This window comes from Culex pipiens, chromosome 1 (assembly GCF_016801865.2).
Source record: "Culex pipiens pallens isolate TS chromosome 1, TS_CPP_V2, whole genome shotgun sequence".
Classification (NCBI taxonomy): domain Eukaryota; kingdom Metazoa; phylum Arthropoda; class Insecta; order Diptera; family Culicidae; genus Culex; species Culex pipiens.
The window spans coordinates 16,715,750-16,743,428 of record NC_068937.1 but is presented as its reverse complement, the minus strand read 5'-3'; the positions used below and the strand labels follow the sequence as shown (position 1 = coordinate 16,743,428).

The window sequence follows — 27,679 nt, the reverse complement described above, 5'->3', positions numbered from 1 at the left end:
AAAAAAATAATTTAATAGTTTAAAAATTTAATAACTCAATAATTTAATAATTTAGTAATTTAATAATTTAATAATTTAATAATTTAATAATTTAATACTTTAATAATTTAATAATTTAATAATTTAATAATTTAATAATTTAATAATTTAATAATTTAATAATTTAATAATTTAATAATTTAGTAATTTAATAATTTAATAATTTAATAATTTAATAATTTAATAATTTAATAATTTAATACTTTATTAATTTAATAATTTAATAATTTAATAATTTAATAGTTTTATAATTTAATAATTTAATAATTTAATAATTTAATAATTTAATAATTTAATAATTTAATAATTCAAAAATTTCATAATTTCATAATTTAATAATTTAATATTCTAATAATCTAACAATCTAATAATTTAATAATTAAATAATTTGATAACTCAAAAACTTTCTTGAAAAATTAAAAATTAGCAAAAAAAAAATCAATTGTCATAATTTCGTAATTTTTCAATTTAATAATTCGTACTTTTTTACGTTTTTTGAGTCTGTAAGTTTTGACAATTTCAAATAATGAATTCTATTTTTTTATTATTTGAATATGTAAATTCTGAAATTTCAAATCGTTGAACTCCAGGTTTCTTATTTTTTTTTTATTTTAACATTACATTTCGCTTTTAGATGGAGTTTTTAGCAGATTTGTAAGTGGATTTCGACATGTTGTGATAATTGGGAGTAGAATCAATTGGGTCCTAAAATGAAGCTTAGATTGCTGATATTATTGTTCACAGCGATAAAGCTTATTTTTCTGAGTACAATGACCCTTTGTACGACCATAAAGAGCTTAAAATGGATTTTTAAATCAATTTTGAAAAATTAACCTCGCGGTACTTCTTGACAGAAAAGCTCCTACTTGACAGTTCGTTCCAAGGGGACCATAGTTAATCCATCGAAAAAATGTTGTCTTGTCAAAAAAAAATTTTGCATTAAAATGAAAAAAAGTGATCAGAAATGGTTTTTAATCGTGTTTTTAACCGTTGTACATAAAAATTGGCATAGGGCTTTAGTACCCAATTCTACCTGAATCAGAGTGGCAACAGATTTTTTCTTCAATAATCCAAAAATTTTAAAAATTAAATTTTTATATTGGAAAAACATAGAAAATCTAAAAAGTTTCATAGCTTTAAATTTGTAAATTTTGTTATTTTTTCGAATTTTGTTATTTTGATTTTAATAAAATTGGTATTTATTTGAATTGTTAGGCAGATATTTTAAAAATAATGAATTGTAATGTTAGGTTAAATTTATATAACAAATCTCAATACATTAACAAAATCGCTCCTTGAAGATTATTTCAAAGTTTCGTATAAGGCTTTCTAGGTCCAGTGAAAAAAAATATAATTTAACCCAAAAATGACGAACTTCTCGTCACAGTGCCCTGATGCAAACAATGATCGAGCTCGAGCTGTCACAGCCCTGCGAAGTATGTTGGCTGTCATATCGGGCGGTCAGTCCAAAAAAACAGCTAGAAGTCGCCTGACAAAAAACTTTTGCTAGAAAGAGATAGGAAACCTGATGCAAACAATCGTCCAGCTGTAATGTAAACATACTTTGAATGTATTGGTAAATTTCTGACTAGAAAGTCTTATTAAGAAAAAAAAATCAATAATTTTTAGAAGAAAATTTTCTTCATTAACAACTTCTTAGAAATTGGTGTTTTCGCACTCAACGAATAAGATTGAATTTATTTAATTTCTAATAATATTTTCCTTTGTAATTTGAAAGAAATTCTATCGTTCTCATCAAAATTGCTATCCGCGCGAAATCCGCGCCTGAGCAAAATTAGCCAGCAAATCCGCGCCAGATCCGCGCGATACGCGCCATCCGTTACAACCCTGGGTGTTTTAAATTTTAAAATTCATGATTTTTTTTTTCGTTTTTTTCGGATTTTGATTTTTTAGACTCATTAATGTTAAAATTCTTTAATTTTTGAATTTGACTTTTGAATATTTTATTCCTTTTAATTTTTCCTCCCAAGAACCTCAAGCACCGCACCGTCAAACGCGCACAGACCGAACTGTTAACTTTTCGTGGAGGAGGTCACGTAAAGAACGGGAAACTTTTCTTGACCGCGTTCCTTCCGATCTCCGTACCGTACTTTATTCAACGTTATTAAAAAAATGTTTCGAACTCGATAGTTAAATATTTTAGAGTGCACCAACAAAACGGGCTAATATATTTGATGACGTTACAGCGGCCAGTCCTACTGTTCAAAAGTTTACCGCAAAGATAAATCGTTGAAACGTTAAAAAGGGAGGTTCTTTCCATTTCCAATTATAAATTCGCCCAAAATTAAACCAACTCGCTCTAATTAGATATTAGTTAATCATATATATTTTCGATCATTCCACTCGGGTACACAGTATCTTTGATTTCGTTTACGCGAATTTGCCTTCTCTACTAAAAAGAGGAGAGAGAGGGGGTTGTTGTCGAATCGATTCTTCAGCTACGTTTGTCTGTGAGAATTTTGTTTTTGTTTTTTTTTTTTTTGTAAATTGGTTTGGAATTGTGTTATTCTGGGGGATCGCTTCTTCGCTGGAAGCATTTTCTGGGATGAAGAGGGCAGAGGATCTTGAAAACACCGGGGAAAATATCCATAAACACGCGGAACAATCTGTGTTTGTGTGATCTGTGATTCATTGATGGCTTCTTTTTTTTTTAAATCTTATTTGGTTTGAGTTTTATTGAACTGGTTCTATTGTTCTATTGTTGAGAGAGAAAGGGGGAAAAACAGGAGTTTCAAAGCGGCCTTCCAAGTGCTAATTTATGTGTTCTACTGTCAGAGCAAATTTTAATTATAAAAAAAACAAGCTAAAACTGTTAATTTCACGATTGTGTCGCGTGTGCCGGTTTAAAACATTATTTTTTTACTTCTTTTCATTCAGTTTACTGCTGCAAGAGATTAGTTTTTCCTTTTGTGTGATTGGTTGCCTGTGAGTGTGAGTCTGTGAGAGCTTCATATTCTAAACTGTGACTGCCAGTTATTTGGGATTGTTACGATCTCTAGGGTTCTGACGCCGGTACACATCGGTCCGTGTGTAAAAGCGTTCGTATTTCTCTCTTTTTCTCCTTTCAAATAACTTAACTTTCTTCCTCCCCTGCAATCTTATTGTTCCTCCTCCTCCTCCTTCACTCTGTCCTCCCTAGAAGTAAGAGTAGCGCTCAAACAGTAACAACGCGTAGCGGCACGGGCGACGACGAATCTGGTCAATTCAGCGACGGCGTCCGCGCGTTCGCCCAGTTGACCTCGATGTTGGGCCACTTGGTCTGCAGGCAGGTCAGCATCGGATCGGACGGGTTGCACATCCGCACGTCGCTCTCGAGCAGGATGGCGTGGCCCTTGTTGAAGCGCACCCGGTTCTCGCCGTTCGAGTTCGGGATGCCGTTGTAGTGCAGCAGGTCGAACGTGTCCGGCATCGACTTCTTCTCCGTCGGGAAGAACTCGTACATGAAGTCGTTCAGCAGGATGATGCCGAGGCACTCCGGGTCCAGCTTCTTGCGCATCAGGTCCACGCTGAAAAAGAGGGGGCGGAAAAATCATGAAGTTTGACACCCATATTGCTATGGTTCTGGTCGGTTCCGGGATTGGCCACCTGGTCCGGAACCTGCTACAGAATGTCCGAGACCACTTTCGATCTTGAAAGTCATTCCATCGATATTGTTGAGAAAAATCATGAAGTTTGACACCCATATTGCTATGGTTCTGTTCGGTTCCGGAATTGGCCACCTGGTCCGGAACCTGCTACAGAATGTCCGAGACCACTTTCGATCTTGAAAGTCATTCCATCGATATTGTTGAGAAAAATCGTGAAGTTTTACACCCATATTGCTACGGTTCTGTTTAGTTCCGGGATTGGCCACCCGGTCCGGAACCTGCTACAGAATGACCGCGACCACTTTCGATCCTGAAATTCGTTTCATCGAAATTTTTGAGAAAAAATTATGAAGTTTGACACCCATATTGCTATGGTTCTAGTCGGTTCCGGTATTGGCCTCCCGGTCCGGAACCTGCTACAGAATGTCCGCGACCACTTTCGATCTTGAAAGTCATTCCATCGAAATTGTTGAGAAAAATCATGAAGTTTGACACCCATATTGCTATGGTTCTGGTCGGTTCCGGGATTGGCCACCTGGTCCGGAACCTGCTACAGAATGACCGAGATCACTTTCGATCTTGAAAGTCATCATCGAAATTGTTGAGAAAAATCATGAAGTTTTACACCCATATTGCTACGGTTCTGTTTAGTTCCGGGATTGGCCACCCGGTCCGGAACCTGCTACAGAATGACCGCGACCACTTTCGATCCTGAAATTCGTTTCATCGAAATTTTTGAGAAAAAAATATGAAGTTTGACACCCACATTGCTATGGTTCTAGTCGGTTCCGGTATTGGCCTCCCGGTCCGGAACCTGCTACAGAATGTCCGCGACCACTTTCGATCTTGAAAGTCATTCCATCGATTTTTTTGAGAAAAATCATGAAGTTTGACACCCATATTGCTATGGTTCTGGTCGGTTCCGGTATTGGCCACCTGGTCCGGAACCTGCTACAAAGTGTCGGTGGCCACTTTTGGTCTTAAAAGATACTTAATCGACATCGTAATCAAAAATCATGAAGTTTAACACCCATATTGATATGGTTCTGGACGGTTCCGGAATTGGCCACCTAATCCGGAACCTGTTACATAATGTCCGTGACCACTTTCGGTCTTGTAAGTCATTCCATTGATTTTTTTGAGAAAAATCATGAAGTTTGACACCCATATTGCTATGGTTCTGATCGGTTCCGGAATTGGCCACCTGGTCCGGAACCTGCTACAGAATGTCCGAGACCACTTTCGATCTTGAAAGTCATTCCATCGAAATTGTTGAGAAAAATCATGAAGTTTTACACCCATATTGCTATGGTTCTGATCGGTTCCGGGATCGGCCACCTGGTCCGGAACCTGCCCACGCCCCCCATCCCTACTTACTATTCCGGCTCGCTCACGAGATCCAGCGCGCACAGCACGTCCTGCAGCAGCGGGCTCGGGATAAAGTTGCTCCCCTCGGTGTCGAACTGCCGGAAGACGCGCCGCGCCACCTCGCTGGGCGTTTCCGGCGCCACCAGGCGCCTCTCGCTGCTGAACAGCACCGTCAGGTGCGTCTCCGAGCCCATCACCCAGACCGGACACTTGGGGTTCTTGTAGAAGAAGCCGACCGTGCAGTACTGCATCTGCTCCATCAGCGTGATAAAGCCGATGTCCGACTGCTGTGTGATGCCCTTCAGCTCTGGAAAAAAGGAGGGGTTAGTTGGGGGGAAATGGCGCGGAAGGTGGCGTCGGACTCACTCAGCCCGCCGACGTCCTGCTCGTTGTCCCAGACGTAGGGAACGGCGTGTCCGGTCAGCATGAGATTGATCAGCGCCTGGCTGCCGTACCCGTACGTGCCGTGTATCAGCGGTTCCGACGTGTCCGAGACCTCACTCACCACGCACTCGAGACCCTGGAAGGAAAAACCCCGGTAAGAAACTAGTACAAACAAGGCCGGAAGTGCGCCTCACCTTGGTCAGCAGCACGGTGTACAGCAGGAGCAGCACGCCGCACTCGTCCGCGAGCACCGGGAACTGCTCCGAGTAATACTTTTCCACGTCGTCGATCGAGTCGAGCTCGGTGACGCAGAGCCGCTCGTGGAACGCTTCCGGCGTCCACGGTTCGGACCGCGCGCCGGAAGTGCCCGAAACGTCCGCAGCGGTCGCCGCGTCCAGTCCCAGCTCGACGTCTTCGGCGCCGCCGCCGCTCGCCGGTGGAAGATTCTCGAGGGCGTCCACCATTTCGGCGTCGCCGTCCTCCTCCGCGACGGGAAGGGCCGCGGCCGCGGCTGACGAACTTCCGGCAGTGGCTCCCGACTGGCGCGCTTTCAGGCTCACGATCCGGTACTTGGACGACTTGCACTTCATCAGGATCTGGCAGATGGCCTGGATGAGCAGCGTTTTGCACTTGTCCGGGGTCAGCTGGAAGGGACAGGGTCGTTGAGGTTATTTCCGGAAATTTTGTTTAAAAATTAAAGCAAAATTGAGTATTTCTGTGTCAGCGTGTACGCTTTTACCGTGGTAAACAAACCGCTGTCACTTTTTAAGAGATCCCAGTTGCGAAGGGCTTGCCCTACATCAAACTGTTTTTGGTTGACGTCGGTCTCTCTTCGCAGAAATTGAATGTTAAGTCGATGTTTTGAATTCTTTAAAGATCTAACAAGTTGGAGATTTCTTAGCTTTTGTGACAGTGATTCATTTGAGACACTTGTTTCAGCAACAAATTCACAGGTGCAAACCTGTAAGCCAAGGTCATCATTCCGCCTGTTTCATGGAGACGTTTTTTCCCCTTTCTCTCGTCAATCCCGTGCCAACATCGACAACACTTACATCACTAAAGCTGTGTCCGGGAGTCTCCATCAGCAGAATCTTGAGCAGGTACGCCTGCACCGGTGCGATTACACAACACGGACCGCCGTCCCGCTGGACCAGGGCCGCCGGTTCGCCAGCGCTAAACTCGAAGCCCTGGGACCACCGCCGGAACACCTCCTGCCGGACCGAGGTGCCCCACAGCAGCTGGCAGATTTCGCGCAGCTGTTCCTGCTCGGAAGACGACGACGCCGTTCCGGATCCAGCAGCGCCAGCATCTTCCGGCTGCTCCACCACACCGTGCTCGCCCATTTCCTTCGCCTTCGTCGTCGTTCCGTCACGGATGGCCGCCCTCCACGGAGCAAGCTGGGCAGGAATCCAGTCCCGGAGAATGCCAAAGGTCACAGCTGCTGCGGCGCACAGGCACAGCACGGAAAAGCCCACACAAAACAGCAGCCCCAACACGGTTACGCCGCCCGGATGTGGTCAACGCAAGAAAAAATAAAATGTCTAATTTTCAGCGCAGGGAAAAATTCGATTTTTCCTGCCAGATTTCCTGCTCACTTCACTTCCTTCCTCTGCAAGAGCTCTGTACTCGTTTTTTTTTTTGGGTTCGCGTACGCGCAAGCTGAAAGTACACAGCAGCAGCACCGAGATGTGCATTAAATTTTGATGTAAAAAGACGACGGAGGAGGAAAAAATTGTGTTTTTTTTCTTCTCTTCTCGCGATGACAGCGCGGCGAAGAATGCAACAACAAAAACACAACTCGATCCACGTAAAAGGGGGAGAGGCTTTTTTCAGCGTTTGAACCTGTTTGAACTTGACAGCGGACCCAACCGACCCAACATAACCCAACCTGTGCAACTGTCAAACTTTGACAGGAACAATAATTCAAGATGGCGTCAAAATCTGAACACATCCGCATGTAAACAGCTGAAGTGTCAAATTACGCAGCCTTTCCTCCGGCAAGAAACGCAAAACTATGCACCCGCCGAAACGACGACGACAACAACAACGCGAGAGCGGCGGCGCATCGCAAGGGGTCGGCCGATTTTGCTGCGCTTGACGTTTGTTTTGCTGTCAAAAGCAGTCAGCACCGCACCGTTGTTTTTGCCGTGGGTGAGAGGACGCTGGCCCGGGAGACGGATTGTTTTGTGGGACGCACGTTGTCCGGTTGGAGGAAATTCTACGCGCGGAAGTTCTACGAGAAGGTTAATGAAGTTGGAGTCGCTAAATCTTCAGCAGTCGGAGTTACATAAATTTAAGATCCCTAGTCGGAGTATTCTAATATAAGGCTTTCTAGTCAGAAATTTACCAACACATTCAAAGTATGTTTACATGACAGCTGGGCGTTTGTTTGCATCAGGTTTCCTATCTCTTTCTAGCAAATTTTTTTTGTCAAGCGACTTCTAGCTGGTTTATTTGACTGACTGCCCGATATGTTAGCCAACATACTTCGCAGGGCTGTGACAGCTACAGCTCGATCATTGTTTGCATCAGGACACTGTGACGAGGAGTTCGTCATTTTTGAGTTAAATTATATTTTTTTCACTGGGCCTAGAAAGCCTTATTCAACAACTTTGTATGGGAGTTGTTGGGACCTAATATTTGTCTCCGATAGATCCTCGAGAAATGTCGTGAGTACAACGTGACCACACATCACATCTTCATCGATTAAATCGAAGGCGGCCTTTGGTTCAGTCGACCGCGAGCAGCTATGGCAGATCATGCACGAGAACGGATTTCCGGATAAACTGACTCGGCGGAACCCTTTGGATCACGCTGAGGGCTGTGGCAAGGTGATGGCCTATCTACACCCGACTGAAGGAGTTCGTGTACTTGGGATCGCTGGTATCCGCCGACAACGACACCAGCAAAAAGATCCGGACTTGTATTTTTGCTGGGAATCGTGCCTACTTCGGATTACGGAAGCCCAAAGCTGACGATGTACAAAACACTGATTAGACCAGTTGTCCTCTATCTATGGACGAGAGCCAGCCTGTCAGACTGCTATTTGGCCGCGCTGGTGGGAAGATCAAGTGAATGGTGATATCCGTAAGATCTGTAACCTGGGAAATTGGAGAGTAGCAGCACAAGACCGAGAAAGATGGAAGCGTCTTCTTGCTACAGCACGCGTACCTGGTGCGCTATCGGCGCTATGCTGATTGGTATGGTATGTATGGGAGTTGCTGTTGGTGTCGGATCTTTTGGAAAGATCTCGGAAAAGATGCTAAATTTTCAGAAGCCGGAGTCGCATCAAAATTACCGATTCTGCGGACGATTCTTTTTACTAGTTATTGATTTGATCAAATCTATGCCCAAGAACCAGAGTTGGAATGTTAATAAGATAGATGAAGAAGTCGTAAAAGAAAAATATTATTGGGATAGCACTGATACCTGACGAGTGGTTTCCAAAAAAACGCTGATCCGGAGAAGAGAAGCTATAAGTTCTTTGTCGGTGAACATTGACAAGATCTAGGACCCACAAAATGATCAACCAAGAAAGGAAAATCGGATCCATCGTCTCTTTATTCCGCCCTCTTCGCTCCCTCAACCTCCCCCTTGTGATGCCTCTCGACGTGATTCTTGAGCAAGCACTTGTACTGGAACCGCTTCTCGCAGCTCCCACACGGATACGGTTTCTCGTTGGTGTGCGTCCGGCGGTGAACCCGCAGCGTGTACGCCACCGCAAACCGCTTGCCGCACACCTCGCACACATGCTTCCGCTGCTCGGGACTCTCGTGCGACTTGCGGTGCTTCCACATGGCGCGTCTGAAAGAAGAAAAACTCGTTTGATGTTCTGAACAACGCGAGTATGAAGACCTACTGGTTCCGCATCAGCTTCCCGCACACCTCGCACGGCAGCTTCGGCTCCTCGTGGTACGACACGTGCGTCTTGTAGATGCCCTGCGTCTTGCACCGCTTGCCGCAGCTCGGGCAGCTCTTGTAGAAGTGGTCGGTGTGCCACACCTTGCGGTGTCGCCTCAACAGGTCGGCTCCGCTGAACGCACTGTCGCAGCCCGGCTGCTCGCACCGGAAGGGTTTCTTGGCTTCATGCTCGTTCAGATGTGCCTTCAGCTTCCAGCTGTCAACCTGCTTGCCACATTGCGTGCAGGTGACTTTCTTCCGATTTCTTGAAGTTTTCTGCTTGATTGCTGGTTTTACAGTGTCGCTCTTCCGAAGGAGAGCCTGCAGTCCATCCAGAAGCTTCGAAACGTGCCTCAGCGCTTCCTGTATCGTTTGCAGTCTGGTTGAAGCGTTCGTCGCCGGGCGTCTCCTACCGCTTCGTCGTGCCAAGCTCTGCCAAGCACTTACAAGACAGATCATCTGCTGGCACATTCCACAGACGCGTTGTTGACGTTTGTTCTTCTCGACTTCCCCTGGCTTCGCATCGTCCAACCTGCAGATCTCGCAGAGGTTCCCACCGTCGATGGTTTGCTGCTCCTCCAAGAACTTGGTGATTTCCTGAATGATCTCCGGATCGGGTTCTTCCGCTTCCAGCTCTGCGCTGACAAGCCTCGCTTCAGCTCGACCGTCCCCGTCGTTCACCAGCTTCTGCTCCTTTTCCGTCGCCGAGTTGAACAGCTCCCGCTCGATCGCCAGCGATCCAGCCAGGTACGCCTCCGAGTCCGGGACGACGCTCGCGTACAGATAGTCCACCTGCTGCCGGTGCTTCACAATCAGCTGGGAGCACTCGGCGAGCGCGGCCCGGCTTGCCGGCTCCGTCCACTCGCCCACCTCCAGGATGACAAAGTCCTCCGCCAGCAGGCGGTTCGTCTTGAAGCACGCGTTCCGGAACTCGGTGGTCACGAACAGCAGCGCCGCGCAGTTGCTGCAGATCTTGGTCAGGTTGTCCTGGCGGGTCACCCGGATCGAGGTGCACTCGAAGATCTGGTGCGCGATGCTGTACTCGCTCTCGCTGAAGATGCTCTCCAGGAAGGCGTCCTCGCACACCCGAAGGCACAGCCGACACTGGTGCGGATCGTTGATGGCGTTCCGATACATTGTTGTTGTTTTCGCCGGAATGGTCTCGAAGCGACAGTCTGTCTCGAGTCTTGTGACGACGTCGTTTCTGCGCTTGCGCGCATGTCCTCAAGGTCAACCGCTTTGTGGTGTGGGGAGGTTCACGTGGGTCGCCGACGTCAGTCTATTTACGACGTGGTGGTGGGATAACAACGGTGACACCCTCGGGATAATCGACCAGCGCGCTGCATTGTTGTTTCGTGCGGTCAGTTGCATAAAGGGATTGCAATTAGTAGTACGCCGATGACCGAACAGTGTTACGAGGGTCAGTGTCGTGAACTGTAGCTGGAACTTGAAGTAGACCGTTGCGTCAGGCAAGGTGGTTCGCTTGAGGTTCAGACAAAGGAACTACACGGTGATTGTAACGGAAATCCGAGATTGGTTGAACTGCTGCCACCGAGTCTCGCACATCCATTATTCAGAGTTCATCGATTTGTCGTTCCGCCAACGCACACGTCACCACCAACGCGGATATCAGGCCGTATCAGGCGGCACAGGATATCAGAGAGTGTCATCTGCTTGAAGAGGACCGCAGCAGCAGCAATACTCGAGGACGCGAGCATGCGCACTTTCTTTCGTGGAAAACTGTTCCAGAAGAAGCAAAGTTTTCAATGGAGCGAAGCGATTCCATCGCTGTAATCTAGACGTTGCCCAGCGAATATCCCAAGTGCTTTGTGGTGCAAGTTGACGGCCTGCGGCCCGCAAACGATGGCGATATCGAGTTCTCCAGCGGAAACCACCGAGTAAGCGCGTAACGTCGGAACTCGAAACAGCAAAGATGGAGTGCGTGCAGAAAAAGTACGAACCCACAGCAGTGCTTCACAAAGGATCCGATAACATCACCGTGGTGGAGAGAGATTTTCACTCCCCCGATTCGTACGAGCATGAGGATGAAGAAATGATCGACATCATGGACGTTTGGAAGGCGAACTACGCGCTTCAAGAGTCCCAGCTTCAGTCGCTTCAGCACATGCAGTTCCACGTCGAGTATCCGAGCACATCATCGTCGTCGTCGTCGTACGCGGACGACAACTGCAACACCGTGGAGTACGACGACGAGTCGGGTACGCCGCACCCCCACCACTCCGTCACCGAGGTGATCCGGACGGCGGTCCAGAAGGCGGGCTGCCAGCTGCAGGAGGACAAACGGCGCGTCTCGCGCCAGTTCCTCACCAACTTGAACATCGCTCAACTACAAGTTATTGTTAACGACTTACAGAGGTATATAGAACTGTTGAATGACGAGCTGGTGCAGCTGCTGATGGAGCGCGACGAGCTGCAGATGAGCCAGGACGCCACGTTGATCGATATAGAAGATTTGTCGCTTTACTTTTCCGAAGAGATGATGCAAAATAAACACCCACGTAACTAGAAGCCACAAAGCCCAGAAGATTAACATGTAGCGTACCGTACGGTGGCGGAAGGAGCGCGGCGATGGCTAGTCATCGCCGCAGCTTGAGCCCCCTCGGGCGTTGGATAGTTTGTTGTTAAATCCTTTTTCCAAATCTCTTGTTATCATGTCATCGCCTACACACACACCTGGCTTGTAGTTATTCTGTATCACAGCTCCAGAGCACGTTCTCGACCTTGCCATCACGGAGTTGTGCGTCTATTTACAGATAGTAGCCAACCTCCCGACCGTCCTCTGACCGTTCAATACCAGGTAACACAGATCGTTGTTGCAGGATCTTTCAATGATGATCTGCTGGGGTCTTATTGAAAACGCCTTCATTCCTTCCTTCACGCGTTGTGGTGCGGTTGGTTTGTCATCCAAACCATCGAAAACCTTGATTGTATGCTTGAAAAGTAGATCGCTTAACCTTTCGGCTTGGTACCTGCACTTCAGTTTTTTAATGTAGTAAACACAACTTTTCGCAAGCACAATTGTTTATCGAATGACGTTTCAGCCCTTCAGAATTCACTTGGAATCCCTTCAGCGTTTTTTGCTATTTCTTTCTGAGTAAAACACACTGGTTGGATGATCCTCGTGGGCTTACCTTGTTGTTCGTTCCACGAGCATGCCGTTAAGAGGGAATTTCTCTCAAATTTCAACAAAAAAAGTCAAACAACAAATCGCTTTATTCCCCCTCCCCCTCCTCCCCTTTGGTTTCGTGCTTCGTCAGCCGCTGCATCTTCGCGTCCAGCCACTCCTGCGGGTGCATCTTCTTCCGGTGCGAGTGCATGTTCGCGTTCGAGTTGAACGTCTTCGGGCAGTGCGGACAGGTGTAAAGTACAGCTCCGCTGTGCGTGGCCATATGCTCCTTCAGGCTGATCGCCCGCTTGAACACCTTATCGCACACGCTACAGCCGAACTTGGCCTCTTTGTGGAAGAACTGCTTGTGGCTGCGCAGCGCCAACAGGTTCGGTGACTCCTTCCCGCACAGGTCACACCGCACCGGACCGCCCGAGTTGTGCCGCATCACGTGCTTGCTCAGGCTCACCTTGAGCAGCCACTGGAAGCAGATCGGACACTGGGCCTTCTCGGCGCGCACCTTCGGGTCGTGCTCTTTCAGGTGCTTGGTGAACAGGCCGCGCGAGTTGAACCCTTTGGCGCACGTGTCACACACGAACTCGTACGTCGTCGAGTGGACGTTCTTGTTGTGCTGCTTGAGCAGGGCAGCGTTGCCGAAGCTGAAATGAAGAGCTGGATCAATCATGCTTTCTTTGAAGTCGGTTAAAGAAACACCCACAACTTATCGCACTGCCCGCACGGGAACTCCTTCGTGTCCATCGCCTGGTGGTACTTGACGTGCTTGATGAACTCGTTCTGAATGGTGTAGGACTTTGGACATCGATCGCACTTGAACGGCCGGTTCTCCTCCGGCGTGTGCACCATAACCGTGTGCCTCTTCAAGCTCTCCCGATCCAAACAGACGCGCTTGCAGTGCTTGCACTGAAACCGATCCGGATCCACGTGCCGCTGGATGTGATCGTACAGCCGGATCCGGTTGTTGAACTTGCGATCGCAGCAGAACACGGCCGGCTTCCGCTGGTGAACGGCGGCGCAGTGCGCGTACAGCTGACTAAAGTTGGGAAACTCCTGCGAGCACTGGTCGCAGAACATTTTGCAGAACTGCGCGATCAAGCTGTCGCTCTTCGCCATGCGTTCCGCTAGTTTGGTCCCTTTCTTCTTGATCCGTTTTCGCCGTTTCGGTTGATCCGGTTCCGTCTCGAACTCGTCTTCTTCTTCCTCCTCCTCCTCTTCATCGTCATCATCATCCTCAGTTTCAGAAACATTGACTTCCTCACGTTTCAACTCCATCTCCTCGTCCTCCCTCTCCATTTCCTCCGCAGTTATCGGTTCCACGACGATCTCCTCCTCCGCCTCTACGGCATCCTCCTGCTTTATCTGGACGACCGTGAAGCCGAGCTTGTGCTCGTGCGCTTGCTCGATCTCGCTGTAGAACTGGTGAAAGTCCTCGATTTTGGACCAGCAGCTGGTGCAGATCACGCCCCGCATGAGGTCGTCCTTCTGCAATGCAATGTCATTGTTCCGGTGTCATTTGAGTACAATTTGATAACCACAATTTAAATAAACAACCTCACCTCGAACCAGAAGTGTTTGGCGATGATATCGCCCCGGTAGGAGGATGTCCGACCGATCGGTTCCGCGGTGCTAGGCGGCTCGGCTTTGGGTCCGACTTCGTCGGCAATCGGCATGAACTCGCTGGGTTGCTGGAGGCACGCGTAGCAGCTCCGGGGCGCGTCCGCTGGCGGAGATTCCATTCTGAAAAGTGGTGTTTTAATTCGTTATTCGTGAAGAATCAAAAGAATTCTGATGCAAATTTAATTTTCTCTGCGGCAAAGCAAAAAGTTTTCTTCTGATGACCAACTGTCAAAATTAACAAACATAAACAATGCACGGTTGCTGAAAGTTACAGATGCAGCCAAAAATGTAAGCTGAATTTGAATAAAATCAAAGATATCGGGAGCGTTCTTTTATTACGTAACGCAAAATTTTGGATTTTTGACCCCCCTCCCCCCCCTTTGTAACAAATCGTAACAGATGAGCCATCCCCCCTACCCCCCCTGTAACGCGTAACGCAAGGTCTTTTTGCAAATTTTTATGAGTGCTTATATGAAAATTTTGCGTTACGTAACATAGTTTTTCCTCACACCTCCCCTCCCCCAATTTTCGTAACAAACGCCGACACCCCCTCCCCCCACTAACTGCGTTACGTAATAAAAGAACGCTCCCCAATAGACGTATCCATTTTGAAATGGCCGCTAGGTGGCCAATGGTGTTAGAAATGACAGCTTCCATGTATTTGAATATGGAAGCTCAGGAAAACTCAATTTTTAAGCAATAAAATGATTATTTATGATAAAAGTATTGATTGATTAGGTGCACAAAATGTGTCTAGAATATTATTAAAATAAAAACTGTTCAAAAAATTTGCAATTGAGATAAGTACACCATTCGATTCAGCAGGAATTTTGGGCACCAAAAATATATAGTTTTCATATGTTAAGTGTTTTATTTTAGAAGAAAATTAACAAAAAGTATGAAAATCGAGACATTTAGTATGGGAGCTGTCAAATCTCTCACCATCAAAAAGCAGCGTTGAGCTTTCGCTGGATTTGTCTATGCATTTCAAGCAAAACAATGCAAATGAACCAAATCTGGAGCAACATTTGAAAGAGGCGGTACGGGCGGTACGACATTCCTCTAAGGGCATCTCCAGCGCTGGGGTGCAAATCGAATTTGCACCCGGCTCATGAATACCGAGATCAAATTTGCCACCTTGAAAAAACTCCGTCATCCCCACCGCTAGGGTAGCAAATTTGCCACCGAAACAAGCCCACCGCGGGGGTCAAATATGGGTTTTTTGCTCTCGTTTACCTTCAAATGTAAGGTACGCACTTCGGAAGGAATCGGTCAAGAAAAATTTCAAATGGACGGCAGCGGTAGCGAAAGCAAGTCAGAGAGGGTGAAGAAAAGCCCCAAGAAAACATTTCCTCTCTTTTGTTCGGCCGTTCGTAAAGCTGTTTCTTGACCCCCTTTCTTCTGAAGAGCATACTGCCGTTCTACGCATAATTGGGTCCTAAAATGAAGCTTAGATTGCTGATATTATTGTTAACAGCGATAAAGTTTATTTTTCTGAGTACAATGACCTTTTGTACGACCACAAAGAGTTTAAAATGGATTTTTAAATCAATTTTGAAAAATTAACCTCGCGGTCTTTTTTGACAGAAAAGCTCCTACTTGACAGCTCGTTCCAAGGGGACCATAGTTGATCCATCGATAAAATGTTGTCTAGTCAAAATTTTTTTTTGCATTAAAATGAAAAAAAGTGATCAGAAATGGTTTTTAATCGTGTTTTTTACCGTTGTACATAAAAATGGACATAGGGCTTTAGTACCCAATTGTCCCATGTTCAAAAAAGTGCATCTGAGAAAAACGCGATTGAAATTTATCGATCGATTTCTGTGTTTCTACGCATAATTGTCCCGTAGGTCTCTATAAGGCTTTCTAGGCCCAGTGAAAAAAAATAAATTTAACCCAAAAATGACGAACTCCTCGTCACAGTGTCCTGATGCAAACAATGATCGAGCTGTAGCTGTCACAGTCCTGCGAAGTATGTTGGTTGACATATCGGGCAGTCAGTCAAAAAAACCAGCTAGAAGTCGCTTGACAAAATTTGTTTGCTAGAAAGAGATAGGAAACCTGATGCAAACAAACGTCCAGCTGTCATGTAAACATACTTTGAATGTGTTGGTAAATTTCTGACTAGAAAGCCTTATTCGCCCTACATGTCCCTAATCACCCCGGTTAACATTTTATCGCCCTTATTTGTAATCCTCTCGAAGGTAAACAGGTAAACAAAATGAAATACTTCGTAAAATTCATGATTTCGTGATAGAAAATACTTGGTGGGACAATTATGCGTAGAAGTTCAACGATGGGACAAACAGACTTGGTGTTGATTTTGGTGAGTTTCCTAACAAAGTACTAGATTTTATGTGTTTTTCTGAAAGTATACGTAAAACTAAGTTTAAAAATGATAAAAAGTCAAAATCGTCCAAAAATGACATGGGACAATTATGCGTAGAACGGCAGCATACCAGCCCAAAATCAATAAATATGTGTTGATTCATGCCTAGAAATGCTTAAAGTGTATTAAAACTTTTTAATCCTATTGAAAATTTAAAAGAATTCCATTTTTCGAAAATGTCGAAAGTTAAACCATATGCTACCCGATTTGATTCCCACCAAATTTGCTCTCGAGTATGCCCCCGAGTCTCCCTACGCGCGTAGCAAAGCAGGTATCAAATTTGATCTCAAGTTCATTTGTAGAAGAAAAATATGTGTCGGTACCTGTCGGGTACTCATTTTCTGATACTCGACAAGTATCGGCAAGCCGGGGGCAAAGTTTTGAAAGCGTGTTTCGAAGCTATTTGTATGTCTGCACTTGTGCATGATTCAAAAATTAAAAAAATTCAAAATCAAGAAATTTGAAGATTCAAAAATTTAAAAAGTTAAAAATTCAAAAATTTTAAATTTCAAAAATGCAAAAATTCTAAAATACCAAAATTAAAAAATGCGTTTGAATAGCTTATTTTTTCAAATATTCAAAAATTTTAAAATTCAAAAATTCAAATAGTCAAAAATTTTAAAATTCAAAATTTCAAAAATTCAAAAAATTCAAAACTGGAGTTTTTTTTTAAAAAAAGGTTCAATGAACCAATTTTTCAGATTTTGCTTTTTGGGTGTTTTTTAATACCCCTGACTCAAGGCCGTTTCAAAAACACCCAAAAAGCAAAAACTGGAAATTTGGTTTAATGGACCTTTTCAAAAAAACTCCAGAAAAAATCAAGAATTAAAAAATTTAAAAATTCAAAAATACACAAATACAAAATACAAAAATTCAAAAAAATCCAAAATTTAAAAATAAGGCTTTCTAGTCAGAAATTTACCAACACATTCAAAGTATGTTTACATGACAGCTGGACGTTTGTTTGCATCAGGTTTCCTATCTCTTTCTAGCAAAAGTTTTTTGTCAGGCGACTTCTAGCTGGTTTTTTTGACTGACTGCCCGATATGTCAGCCAACATACTTCGCAGGGCTGTGACAGCTACAGCTCGATTATTGTTTGCATCAGGACACTGTGACGAGGAGTTCGTCATTTTTGAGTTAAATTATATTTTTTACACTGGGCCTAGAAAGCCTTATTCAAAAATTAAAAAATTAAAAAATTTAAAAATTTAAAAATTTAAAAATTTAAAAATTTAAAAATTTAAAAATTTAAAAATTTAAAAATTTAAAAATTTAAAAATTTAAAAATTTAAAAATTTAAAAATTTAAAAATTTAAAAATTTAAAAATTTAAAAATTTAAAAATTTAAAAATTTAAAAATTTAAAAATTTAAAAATTTAAAAATTTAAAAATTCAAAAATTCAAAAAATCAAAAATTTAAAAATTCAAAAATTCAAAAATTCAAAAATTCAAAAATTCAAAAATTCAAAAATTCAAAATTTCAGAAATTCAAAAATTTAAAAATTTAAGAATTTAAAAATTTAAAAATACACAACTACAAAAATACAAAAATACAAAAATTCAACAATACAGAGATTTTGGTATGTCTGCTCTTGTGTATGATTCAAAAACACAAAAATTCAAAAATTCAAAAAATCAAAAAATCAAAAATTTAAAGATTCAAAAATTCAAAAATTTAAAAATACACAAATACAAAAATACTAAAATACTAAAATACAAAAATTTAAAAAATCAAAAATTCGAAAATTTAAAAATTTTAAAAGTAAAAATTTAAAAATCAGTTTAAATAGCTTAATTTTTTCAAATATTCAAAAATTTAAAAATTCTAAAATTCTATAATACAAAAATACAAAAAAGGGCGGATCTCAGATAATTTAATAAAAACGTTATTTTTTTCAATTTTTATTTTTTTTAATACTATTATTTATTTTTTTTTATTTTTTTTTAATTTTTTAAATAAGTTAATTTTTTTTAATTTTAAAATGTTTTTTTTTTAATTTTCAAATGTTTTTAATTTTTTTCCTTTTTTTAATTTTTTTAAAAATATTTTTAAAATTTTTATTTTTTTTTTTAATATTTCAATTTATTATTTTTTATATTTTTTTAATTTGCTTTAAATATTTATGTTTTTTTTATTTAATTTTTTTTTATTTTGTCATTTTTTCAATTTTTATTTTTTTAAATTTTCTTTTGATTTTTTAAATGTTTTTAATTTTTTATTTTTTTTTATTTAAATTTTTTTTCTATTTAAAAAAATCATTTATTCATTTTATTTTTTTTATTTCTTAAACAAAATTAAATTTTATATTTATTTTTTTGATTTTTTTCTATTTTTTTTATTTTTTATTTTTTTTAACTTTTGTTAAATTATTATTTTTGTTTTAATTTCATTTTTTTTATTTTGTTATGTTTTTGTTTTTTTTACACATAAAAAACTATTTAATTTTTTTTTCCGTGCATCATTCCATTTGCCGCAGTAGCAAACCAGCAGAATAGCGGGTAGCAAAGTGAAATCCCGAAGAACTGAGAGCAAATTTGCTACCGTGACAGGTACCGCGGTGGGGTTGACGTCGGGTGCAAATTTGATTTGCTTCGATGTTTGCTACCCGCGCTGGAGATGCACTAAGTCGTCATCCGCCAACCTCCTGTGGCCGAATGGTTACGGGTTTCGCCTCATAAGCGGAAAGTCATGGGTTCTTCTCAGGGTGGCAGCCTTAGGTTTAAGTTCAGAGGTAGCAGCAACCGCATGAGTATAAAACGGTTGCTTCACGTGCTCTTCAAGCATGTGATCGATCTTGGGATATTCCTTTGCGCCTCTTCCCAAAATACTTTCCTCGTGTCTTCGCATGTAAATAATGCCCAGCCGATCGGTATTGCACTGCAGTCCAGTCGCATTGTCCAGATCAGAGCAAAGGGAACACCGCAAGAGTAGCGCCGCAAAAAGACAATTGTCTTTACAAGACCCCGCGCGGCAAATAATAGCTGCTGGGAAGAGCTTGAAAAATGACACGAAGAAATTGTCACCGCGGTTCTAGCGATACATAGCGCACAAGGCACAAGGAACGGAGTTTACAGCATCTGGATGGAACAGCACTTTTCCTCTCAATAGGAACTGTGTTATAGATCTGGAAATGCTTAATAACAGTAAAAATGGGTAACACGATACAATAAGGCTTTCTAGGCCCAGTGAAAAAAATATAATTTAACTCAAAAATGACGAACTCCTCGTCACAGTGTCCTGATGCAAACAATGATCGAGCTGTAGCTGTCACAGCCCTGCGAAGTATGTTGGCTGACATATCGGGCAGTCAATCAAAAAAACCAGCTAGAAGTCGCCTGACAAAAATATTTTGCTGGAAAGAGATAGGAAACCTGATGCAAACAAACATCCAGCTGTCATGTAAACATACTATTAATGTGTTGGTAAATTTCTGACTAGAAAGCCTTATAGTCCTTGTAATCAGGATTTCGTGTCTTAATACTCAAACAGAAAAAAAGTCGTCATCCATAAAGTACGTCACGCTGTAGGGGTGAGGGGGGGGGGGGTGGGGTGATTCTCGCAAGCGTGACACAGTGTGACAAGGGGGTTCGTGAGACCGTGAAGTCACACTTGAATATTTATTGAACACTAAAATTTAAGCTTATAAAATATGTATAAAGTTTCATAGTTTTAAAGTTTTTGATAAGCTGAACTCATAAAACGAACACGATACAAGGCTTTTAGTACGGTATGCAGATCGGAAGGAACGCGGTCAAGAAATGTTGCGTGTTCTTTTCGTGACCCCCCAAAGACATGTTGACAGTTCGGTATGAGCGCGTTTGACGGTGTGCGCGCTAGAGGTTCTTTGGGGGAAAAAATAAAAAGATTAAAAGCATTCAAAACTTTTAAACATCAATAATTTAAAATTATCTTCAAAAAATCTGAAAATTAGAAATTTATAAATTTTAAAAATAGACAAACTAAAATTATAAAATTATGAATTATGTAATAATGAAATAAGGAAATTAGATAATTAGGAAATTAAGAAATTAAAAAAAATGGAAATTGGGGACTTAAGCCCTATGTCAATTTTTATGTACAACGGTAAAAAATACGATCAAAAACCATTTCTGATCACTTTTTTTCATTTTAATGCAAAAAAAATAATTGCAAGACAACATGTTTTCAATGGATCAACTATGGTCCCCATGGGACGAGCTGTCAAGTAGGAACTTTTCTGTCAAGAAGGACCGCGAGGTTAATTTTTCAAAATTGATTAAAAAATCCATATCAAACTCTTTTTGGTCGTACAAAGGGTCATTGTACTCATAAAAATAAGCTTTATCGCTGTAAACAATAATATCAGTAATCTAAGCTTCATTTTAGGACCCAATTAGTAAAATACAATAGGATGTTAGGAAATTAGAAAATTAGGAAACTAGGAGATTTGGTAACAAGAAAATTATGAAGTTTTGTAATAATGAAATAATAAAATAAAGAAATTAGGAAATTTGGGTGTTATGAAATTGAGAAATTTAGGAAATCTGAAAATTTGGTAACAAGGAAATTTGGTTATTGGGAAATAATGAAATTAAGAAATAAGGAAATCTGGATGTTTAGAAATTAGGCAATTTGGTAATTAGGAAATTAATAAATTAGAAAATTAGGAAATAAGGGAATTAAAATGTTATGAAGTTAGGAAATAAGGAAATTTGGAAATTCTTACATTCTTAAATTTATAAATTCTTAAATTTTTTAATTTTTAAATTTTATTGTTTTTTGTTATTTTTAAATTCTCAAATCTTTTAATTTCTAAACCGAGGTTTCAATAAGGCTTTCTAGTCACTAATTTACCAACACATTCAAAGTATGTTTACATGACAGCTGGACGCTTGGTCTTTCATATGTTTATAAGACCTATTAAAAAAACTCTAGAAATCAGCAAATTGGATGGCGTTAAAAGCGAGGCTACAAGAACTAAACGTTTGAAAGAGGCGTAACTCTGGATTTATTATCCGCGCACCACCAAACCGAAGTGCGCATCTCTTCTGTTGCGCGAAAAAAATTTGCGCTCATATTTTGATTTAAGTCTGCCTTCACAATTGCCAATTTTATAGAGGTCAAAAAGTTTACACTCGCACTACTTGAATTTTTTCTCAAAAGTTGTTCTAAGAGCTGTAAATTCAATTTTAAGTTTGCATTCCTATGTAACCGAACAGCGAAAATTTGAATCGTCATTCTTCGATGCTTTGCGCCATCTGTCGGAATTTTTGAGCTTTTAATCGCGAATAAACAAGGAGCACGTTCCGCGCACACTTACAATAAACTAAATGCTTAAATAAATATTTTAGTTTTAAGCTAAAAACTTGATTTCGAGTTGGTACCTACTTTCAACTGCGAAAATGCAAATTTGTTTTGTTTACAGAAAATGAACTGAGACTGAGAGAACAATATGTTATAGCACGCTAAACAACAATCAACCAAACTTTTAAACGTTCGCTTAAATGAGCCCAATTTTGAGGACTTTGTGTTTGACTCGTTAAATGACTCTTTAAAATTTAGCGTGTCCCTCACTGCGCGTCCCTCCAGCGGCGACTAGCCGTACTCCAAGACGGACAGCCGCGGCTGACAGCTTTGACAGTTCGGCTTGGTTTGAAATTTTTCTCTAACCTCCCTCCAACAATCGATTCGGGAAGCGTCCGCGGTTAATTTTGTTTGTTCCGATAAAAATCAGTGAAAATCCGATTTATTCTTGAAAACTCGGCCCGCTCGCAACTCGCTCGCGATGGAACGCAAGCCGGAAACGCAAATCCAGAACGCGCCCAGCGACATCATCTCGTCGTGCAAGTTCTCACCCAACACGAACCAGTTCCTGCTGGTGTCCAGCTGGGACTCGAGCGTCCGGCTGTACGACGTGGTCAACAACACCCTGCGCCAGAAGTACTACCACGATGCACCGGTGCTGGACTGTGCCTTTCATGTAAGTTTCACCCCGACAGATTTTGTTTACGGATTTTAACGATTGTTTTGCTTCTTTGCAGGACTCCGTCCGCACGGTCAGTGCCGGGTTGGACAACCTGGTCAAGCTGTACGACCTGAACACACACGCCGAGAGCATCCTCGGGAATCACGACGCCGGCGTCAAGTGCGTCGAGTACTCGTCCAAGGCGAACGGCATCCTGACCGGAAGTTGGGACAAGACGGTGAAGCTGTGGGACGTGCGGGACAAGGATTGTGTTGGGAAGTACGAGCAGAGCAATGGGAAGGTGTACTCGATGAGTTGCATCGACGAGAAGCTGGTGGTGGCCACGTCGGAGCGCAAGGTGCTCGTGTGGGACCTGCGGAACATGGGCCAGTACCTGACGCGGCGGGAGTCCTCGCTGAAGTTCCAAACCCGCGCCATCCGGTGCTTCCCGAACAAGGAGGGCTACGTGATGAGTTCGATCGAGGGCCGGGTGGCGGTCGAGTACTTCGACATGGACCCGGAGGTGCAGAAGAAGAAGTTTGCGTTCAAGTGTCACCGCTCGAAGGAGGACAGCAAGGAGCTCATCTATCCGGTGAACGCCATCAGCTTCCACAACGTGTTCAACACGTTCGCGACGGGCGGCTCCGACGGGTACGTCAACATCTGGGACGGGTTCAACAAGAAGCGGCTGTGCCAGTTCCATCTGTACGACAGCTCGATCTCGGCGCTGGCCTTCAGCTACGACGGCAGCACGCTGGCCATCGCCTGCTCGTACCTGGACGAGGCGGAGGTGCCGCCGGAGCCGGTGCCCGACCCGACGCTGTACGTGCGGTACGTCAGCGAGGCGGAGACGAAGCCGAAATAAGGGGGATGTCTGTCGAGGGGGCTGTAGGTCGTAAGTTCTTTTTAATATTCTCATTGTAATAAACCTTTTTCATGTGTAATAGCGCGACTTTTTATGAATATCACAGCCGGCTTGGGTCAGATAAAATTCCGTTGTGAACAGCTGATGACTTCCATCATAACCATGATTTTTCATTAGACGCTATAAATTTTGATTCGTTTACAATATTTTCACGAAATTCCTTCTACAAGTTACAATTTTTAATTACATCAAATAAAACAAAATCACAAAAAATATGTTTTGTTATGAATTCAAACCAAAAATTGAAAGAATTAAAAAAATATAATATAAGAAACCATAAAAAATTTAACCAAGAAAATTTAATAAAATTAAAGTAAATCTGAAAATAAAAAAACAATTCAATTTAATAAATTTATAAAAAAGCGGGCGACAAAACATTAAAAAATATTTACAACGGTCAAAGACTTTGATAAAAATATAAATATATTGAAATTGTTGAAATGAATGCGACTAAAAATTCTGTTTTTGATAAGTCCAATAATGAAAAAGTAGAATCTTGTGTTGTGTTTTTCGCTAATATTGAAATCTGGAGTTTTTTTTAAAGGTCCAATAAACCAAATTTCCAGTTTTTGCTTTTTGGGTGTTTTTGAAACCACCTTGAGTGTGGGGTTTTAAAAACATCAAAAAAGCAAAAACTGAAAATTTGGTTTATTGGACCTTTTCAAAAAAAAAAAGAAAAATTCCAGAAATAAACTAGAGAGAAAAGTCATAATAAAAATCACTAAATTAGTTAGCAGAAAAAAAAAACTAAAATTAAAAGAGCAGTTTAAAATTTAAAAAGATTAAAAATTTAACAAAAATCTAAAGTTTAAAAATTCAAACTCAAAAAGATAAAAATCTCAACAATCAAAATTTAAAAATTCAAAAAAAAAATTAAAATTTTCAAATTCCAAAATTTTAAACATCATATATGCCAAAATTTGGGAACATTAAAATAATGTAAAACTTCAAATGTTCAAAAATTAAAAAAAAATAAAACCCTGAAATGAAAAATTCACAATTTTAAAACATCAGAAATAAAAAAAACTTAAAAATTAATGACAAAAAAAAATAAATTCAAAACTTTTAAAGTCAATAATTCAAAAATGTAAAAATAAAAAATAAAGAAAATTAAATATTTGTCTTAATTTTACAGTTTAAAAAAACCTTCATTCCAAAATTCAGAAGATCAAACATTCTCAAATTCTAATATTCCATAACTCAAAATTCAAAACATAAAAAAATAAAACAAAATTTTGAAATAATTAAATTTAAAAAATAATTAAAATTTAAAAATTTGTATAATTTTTGGGCAAAAATTTAAAAAAAAATTTGATTTGAAAATTTTAAAAATTTATAATTTCAAGATTAAAAAAGATATTAATATACAAAAAATTTAAATCATCAAAAGTTCAAAAGTAAAAAAAAAAAATTAAATGAAAAAATAAAAATATTCAAATAAAAAGAAAATTCAAAACGCGAAAATTGAAAAAAAACAAGTTTCAGAAGTTCAAAAATTTTAAAATAAGACATTCAGAAATTTTATCTAAACATAAAAGTAAAAAAAACAATTCCTAAATACAAAACAATAAAAAAATCACAAATTCTAAAATTCCAACTAAAAAAAACAAAAGCAAAATTTCAAAATTTTCCAAAGTTTTGAAATTTTAAATTCAAAAATTCCAGAATAGAAAAAATCAAAAAAATAAATAAAATATTAACAATCCAGAATCAAATTTTAAAACTTCATAAATTTAAAAAAAATCTGAGATTTTAATGTAAAACTTCAATTATTAAAATATTGAAAAAAAAAACCTGAAATGAAAAATTCACAAATTAATAACATAAAACATTAAAATAAAAACTCAAAAATTCAAAACAAAAAAATAGAAACTCAACGCTTTTAAATTTACAATAATTAAAAAATGCAGCAATCAAAAAATACAAGATTAAATATTTGTCTTAATTTTACAGTTAAAAAAAAACTTCAAAAATTCAGAAAATCAAACATTCTAAAATTCTTTAATTCTATAACTCAAAATTCAAAACATTAAAAAATAAAAAAAAAACAAAAACCAAAGATTCAAAAATTTCTAGATTTTAAAAATAATAAAAATTTTGGGCAAAAAAAATAAAAAAAAAAAAATTTTTAGATTCCAAAATTTTTAAATTTTATGATTCCAGGATTTAAAAAATTTATTAATATTAAAAAATTGAAATCATCAAAAGTTCAAAAGTAAAAAATAAAACTGAATCGAAAAATAAAAAAATTCAAAATATCAAAATAAACCGAAAATTCAAAACCCAAAAATTGAAAAAAATACATGTTTCAGCAAATAAAAAAATAAAAAAATTTAAAAATCAAGAAATATGAAATAGAATTTTAACATGTCTATCTAAACTAATCTAAAAAAAAACAATTCCTAAATTCAAAAGAATCAAAATTTCTCAAATTCCAACTAAAAAACAAAAGCGAAATTTCGAAATTTTAGGAATTGCCGTTATATCTATTATGCCAAAAAAATAAAAAAAATGAAAGAATTGAAAATTGAAGTATTAACAATTTAAGAATTCTTAAATTTTAGAATTTAAAAAAATCAGGCAATTAAAGAATTAAAAATTAGAGAATATAAAAACAAAAAAACGTTTATTTTTAACTTCAAAAAAATTTAAATTTTGCTAAGGCCGTTGCAAATATTTTTTGAAGGTTATGTCCCTGGACGCTGGCCAAAGTCGAGAAGGGGAAGACAAAAAAAATTAAAAAAAAAACTATTAAAATTTAAATCACAAGTCATGGTAGGGAAAATATACCCAATTTAAGCCTAATAAGCGGTCGTGTTCGAATGATGCTGGATTATCTGGAGTGTTCCTTGAAATTTACTGAAACCAAGTACACCAACGAGTAGAGCAACTTGTTGTAAACATTTCTGTTTATTTTCACGTTAACTAAAAGATATTCTACTCCTTCTACAAGCATTCGAAAAAAATATTTCCCAAATGCATTCTGATCAGTCGAGAGCATTGGGCCACGCCCATTTTCCTATTTTCAGCTTAGTTCTTTTCTTTTTCCAGCGCTCTTTTGGGTCTGCTTAGTGCTGCCAAAATTGATAAAAATTGTAAGCGAACACTCACGAAAAGTAGCATTTATAGCGAAAGTTTTCTGGCACCACTGGCTCACTCCAACAGGCGCTGCTGGTGGTGTTGGTGGCCACCCTGTGTTCTTTATTTGCCTTCGCTTCTCGCTCGGTTTTCGTCAGCCTTCGATTGGAATGGGTCGTCAAAAGTCAAACGTCAAGTGACTCTGCGCGTTTGTTTTTTTGGTGGCGCTTGCTAATTATTTGCATGTTTCGGGATTATTTTTCAAGTGAGTGATCAACTATAATGTGCAAAAGAACATGTTGCCGAATGTTGGGGGCAGTTTTGTATCGTAAGCGAAAGTGACGAATTAACACTTGAATGAAAAAAAAAAATGTTTTAAAAGTGCATTTTACACTTGTCCTGTTGTTTTGCAATCATTAGTTTTCAGATTATCTAAGTATAGAGTTATCTACGTGCGTTTGTATTGCGTGTACATACACGGAAAAGATTGAGGTTAAATTTTGTACCGTCCAGCAAAACAAATGGGGTGCTAGTGTGCGTGAGAGCGGACTTAGATAACTCTATAGACGAAATTTTTTTTCGCCGGAAGAACTTTTTGCAGTACTGTACAACGGAATTTTACAAAAATGGTTAAATATGTTAATAAACACAGGGGAATGCATTTAAAAAAGGTATTCAGCTGTTTGCACTCAAAATTTCGTTAACATTTTGAAGTTTTTTGAAAAAAAAAACTTTTTTGGCCCTCTGATTTTTCGAACCGTTTTTGAAGGGGGGAGCGACATAAACTTTGGAAATTTTTTGCAACAGCCTTATTTTTGGAACACAAAACAAAAATTAAAAAAAAAATAAAACCATAAAACCGAAGAAAATTTAAAACAAAGACAATAAAAAATGCAAAAAATATAAAAAATAAAACTAAAAATGTAAAATTGTGTAGTCGACGTAATCGACGAAATTTATAAAAAAAAAATCAAAATGAACATTAATAAATACTTAAAAAGCTGTTGCAAATACTATAGAGATCTCCAAGGTTTCTCTCACGCACACTATCATTCTGTGTTAGTATTTGTATTTGAAGTATTGTTTTGGTTTTGAACGATTGTGATTAGCTGAATTCCAAGCAGCTGATTTTGTTTACACTTTTTTTACGCAGACATAGGCAAATCGAGTAGATCAATCGTCTGTAAAAACCAGCTGTTTACCACGTGCTCGTGGTATAACAAAGGACACATCTGATTTTGACAGACGAATCATTCTACTCGATTTGCCTATGTCTGCG

General features: G+C 40.0%; 4 protein-coding genes across 4 annotated transcripts; 1 reads left to right on the top strand and 3 right to left on the bottom strand.

Moving 5' to 3' along the window:
* Positions 1–2,363: 2,363 nt before the first annotated feature.
* LOC120422447 (ubiquitin carboxyl-terminal hydrolase MINDY-3 homolog) lies at positions 2,364–7,162 on the bottom strand. The gene is made up of 5 exons (XM_039585891.1): positions 6,452–7,162; positions 5,594–6,043; positions 5,382–5,535; positions 5,025–5,322; positions 2,364–3,566 (listed from the first exon to the last, which is right to left on the bottom strand). Exons 1-5 carry the CDS (start codon positions 6,740–6,742, stop codon positions 3,260–3,262), a joined length of 1,500 nt encoding a protein of 499 aa, XP_039441825.1. The 5' UTR covers positions 6,743–7,162; the 3' UTR covers positions 2,364–3,259.
* A 1,770-nt stretch (positions 7,163–8,932) lies between these two features.
* LOC120422448 (zinc finger protein 391-like) lies at positions 8,933–10,484 on the bottom strand. Its single transcript, XM_039585892.2, has 2 exons — positions 9,259–10,484; positions 8,933–9,203 (listed from the first exon to the last, which is right to left on the bottom strand). Exons 1-2 carry the CDS (start codon positions 10,434–10,436, stop codon positions 8,960–8,962), a joined length of 1,422 nt encoding a protein of 473 aa, XP_039441826.1. The 5' UTR covers positions 10,437–10,484; the 3' UTR covers positions 8,933–8,959.
* A 1,990-nt stretch (positions 10,485–12,474) lies between these two features.
* On the bottom strand, positions 12,475–14,300 carry LOC120422460 (transcription factor grauzone-like). The gene is made up of 3 exons (XM_039585903.2): positions 14,001–14,300; positions 13,145–13,926; positions 12,475–13,085 (listed from the first exon to the last, which is right to left on the bottom strand). The coding sequence occupies exons 1-3, from the start codon at positions 14,178–14,180 to the stop codon at positions 12,533–12,535; spliced, it is 1,515 nt and encodes a 504-aa protein (XP_039441837.1). The 5' UTR covers positions 14,181–14,300; the 3' UTR covers positions 12,475–12,532.
* A 7,753-nt stretch (positions 14,301–22,053) lies between these two features.
* On the top strand, positions 22,054–23,341 carry LOC120422456 (mitotic checkpoint protein BUB3). The gene is made up of 2 exons (XM_039585899.2): positions 22,054–22,412; positions 22,474–23,341. Exons 1-2 carry the CDS (start codon positions 22,218–22,220, stop codon positions 23,260–23,262), a joined length of 984 nt encoding a protein of 327 aa, XP_039441833.1. The 5' UTR covers positions 22,054–22,217; the 3' UTR covers positions 23,263–23,341.
* Positions 23,342–27,679: the final 4,338 nt, after the last annotated feature.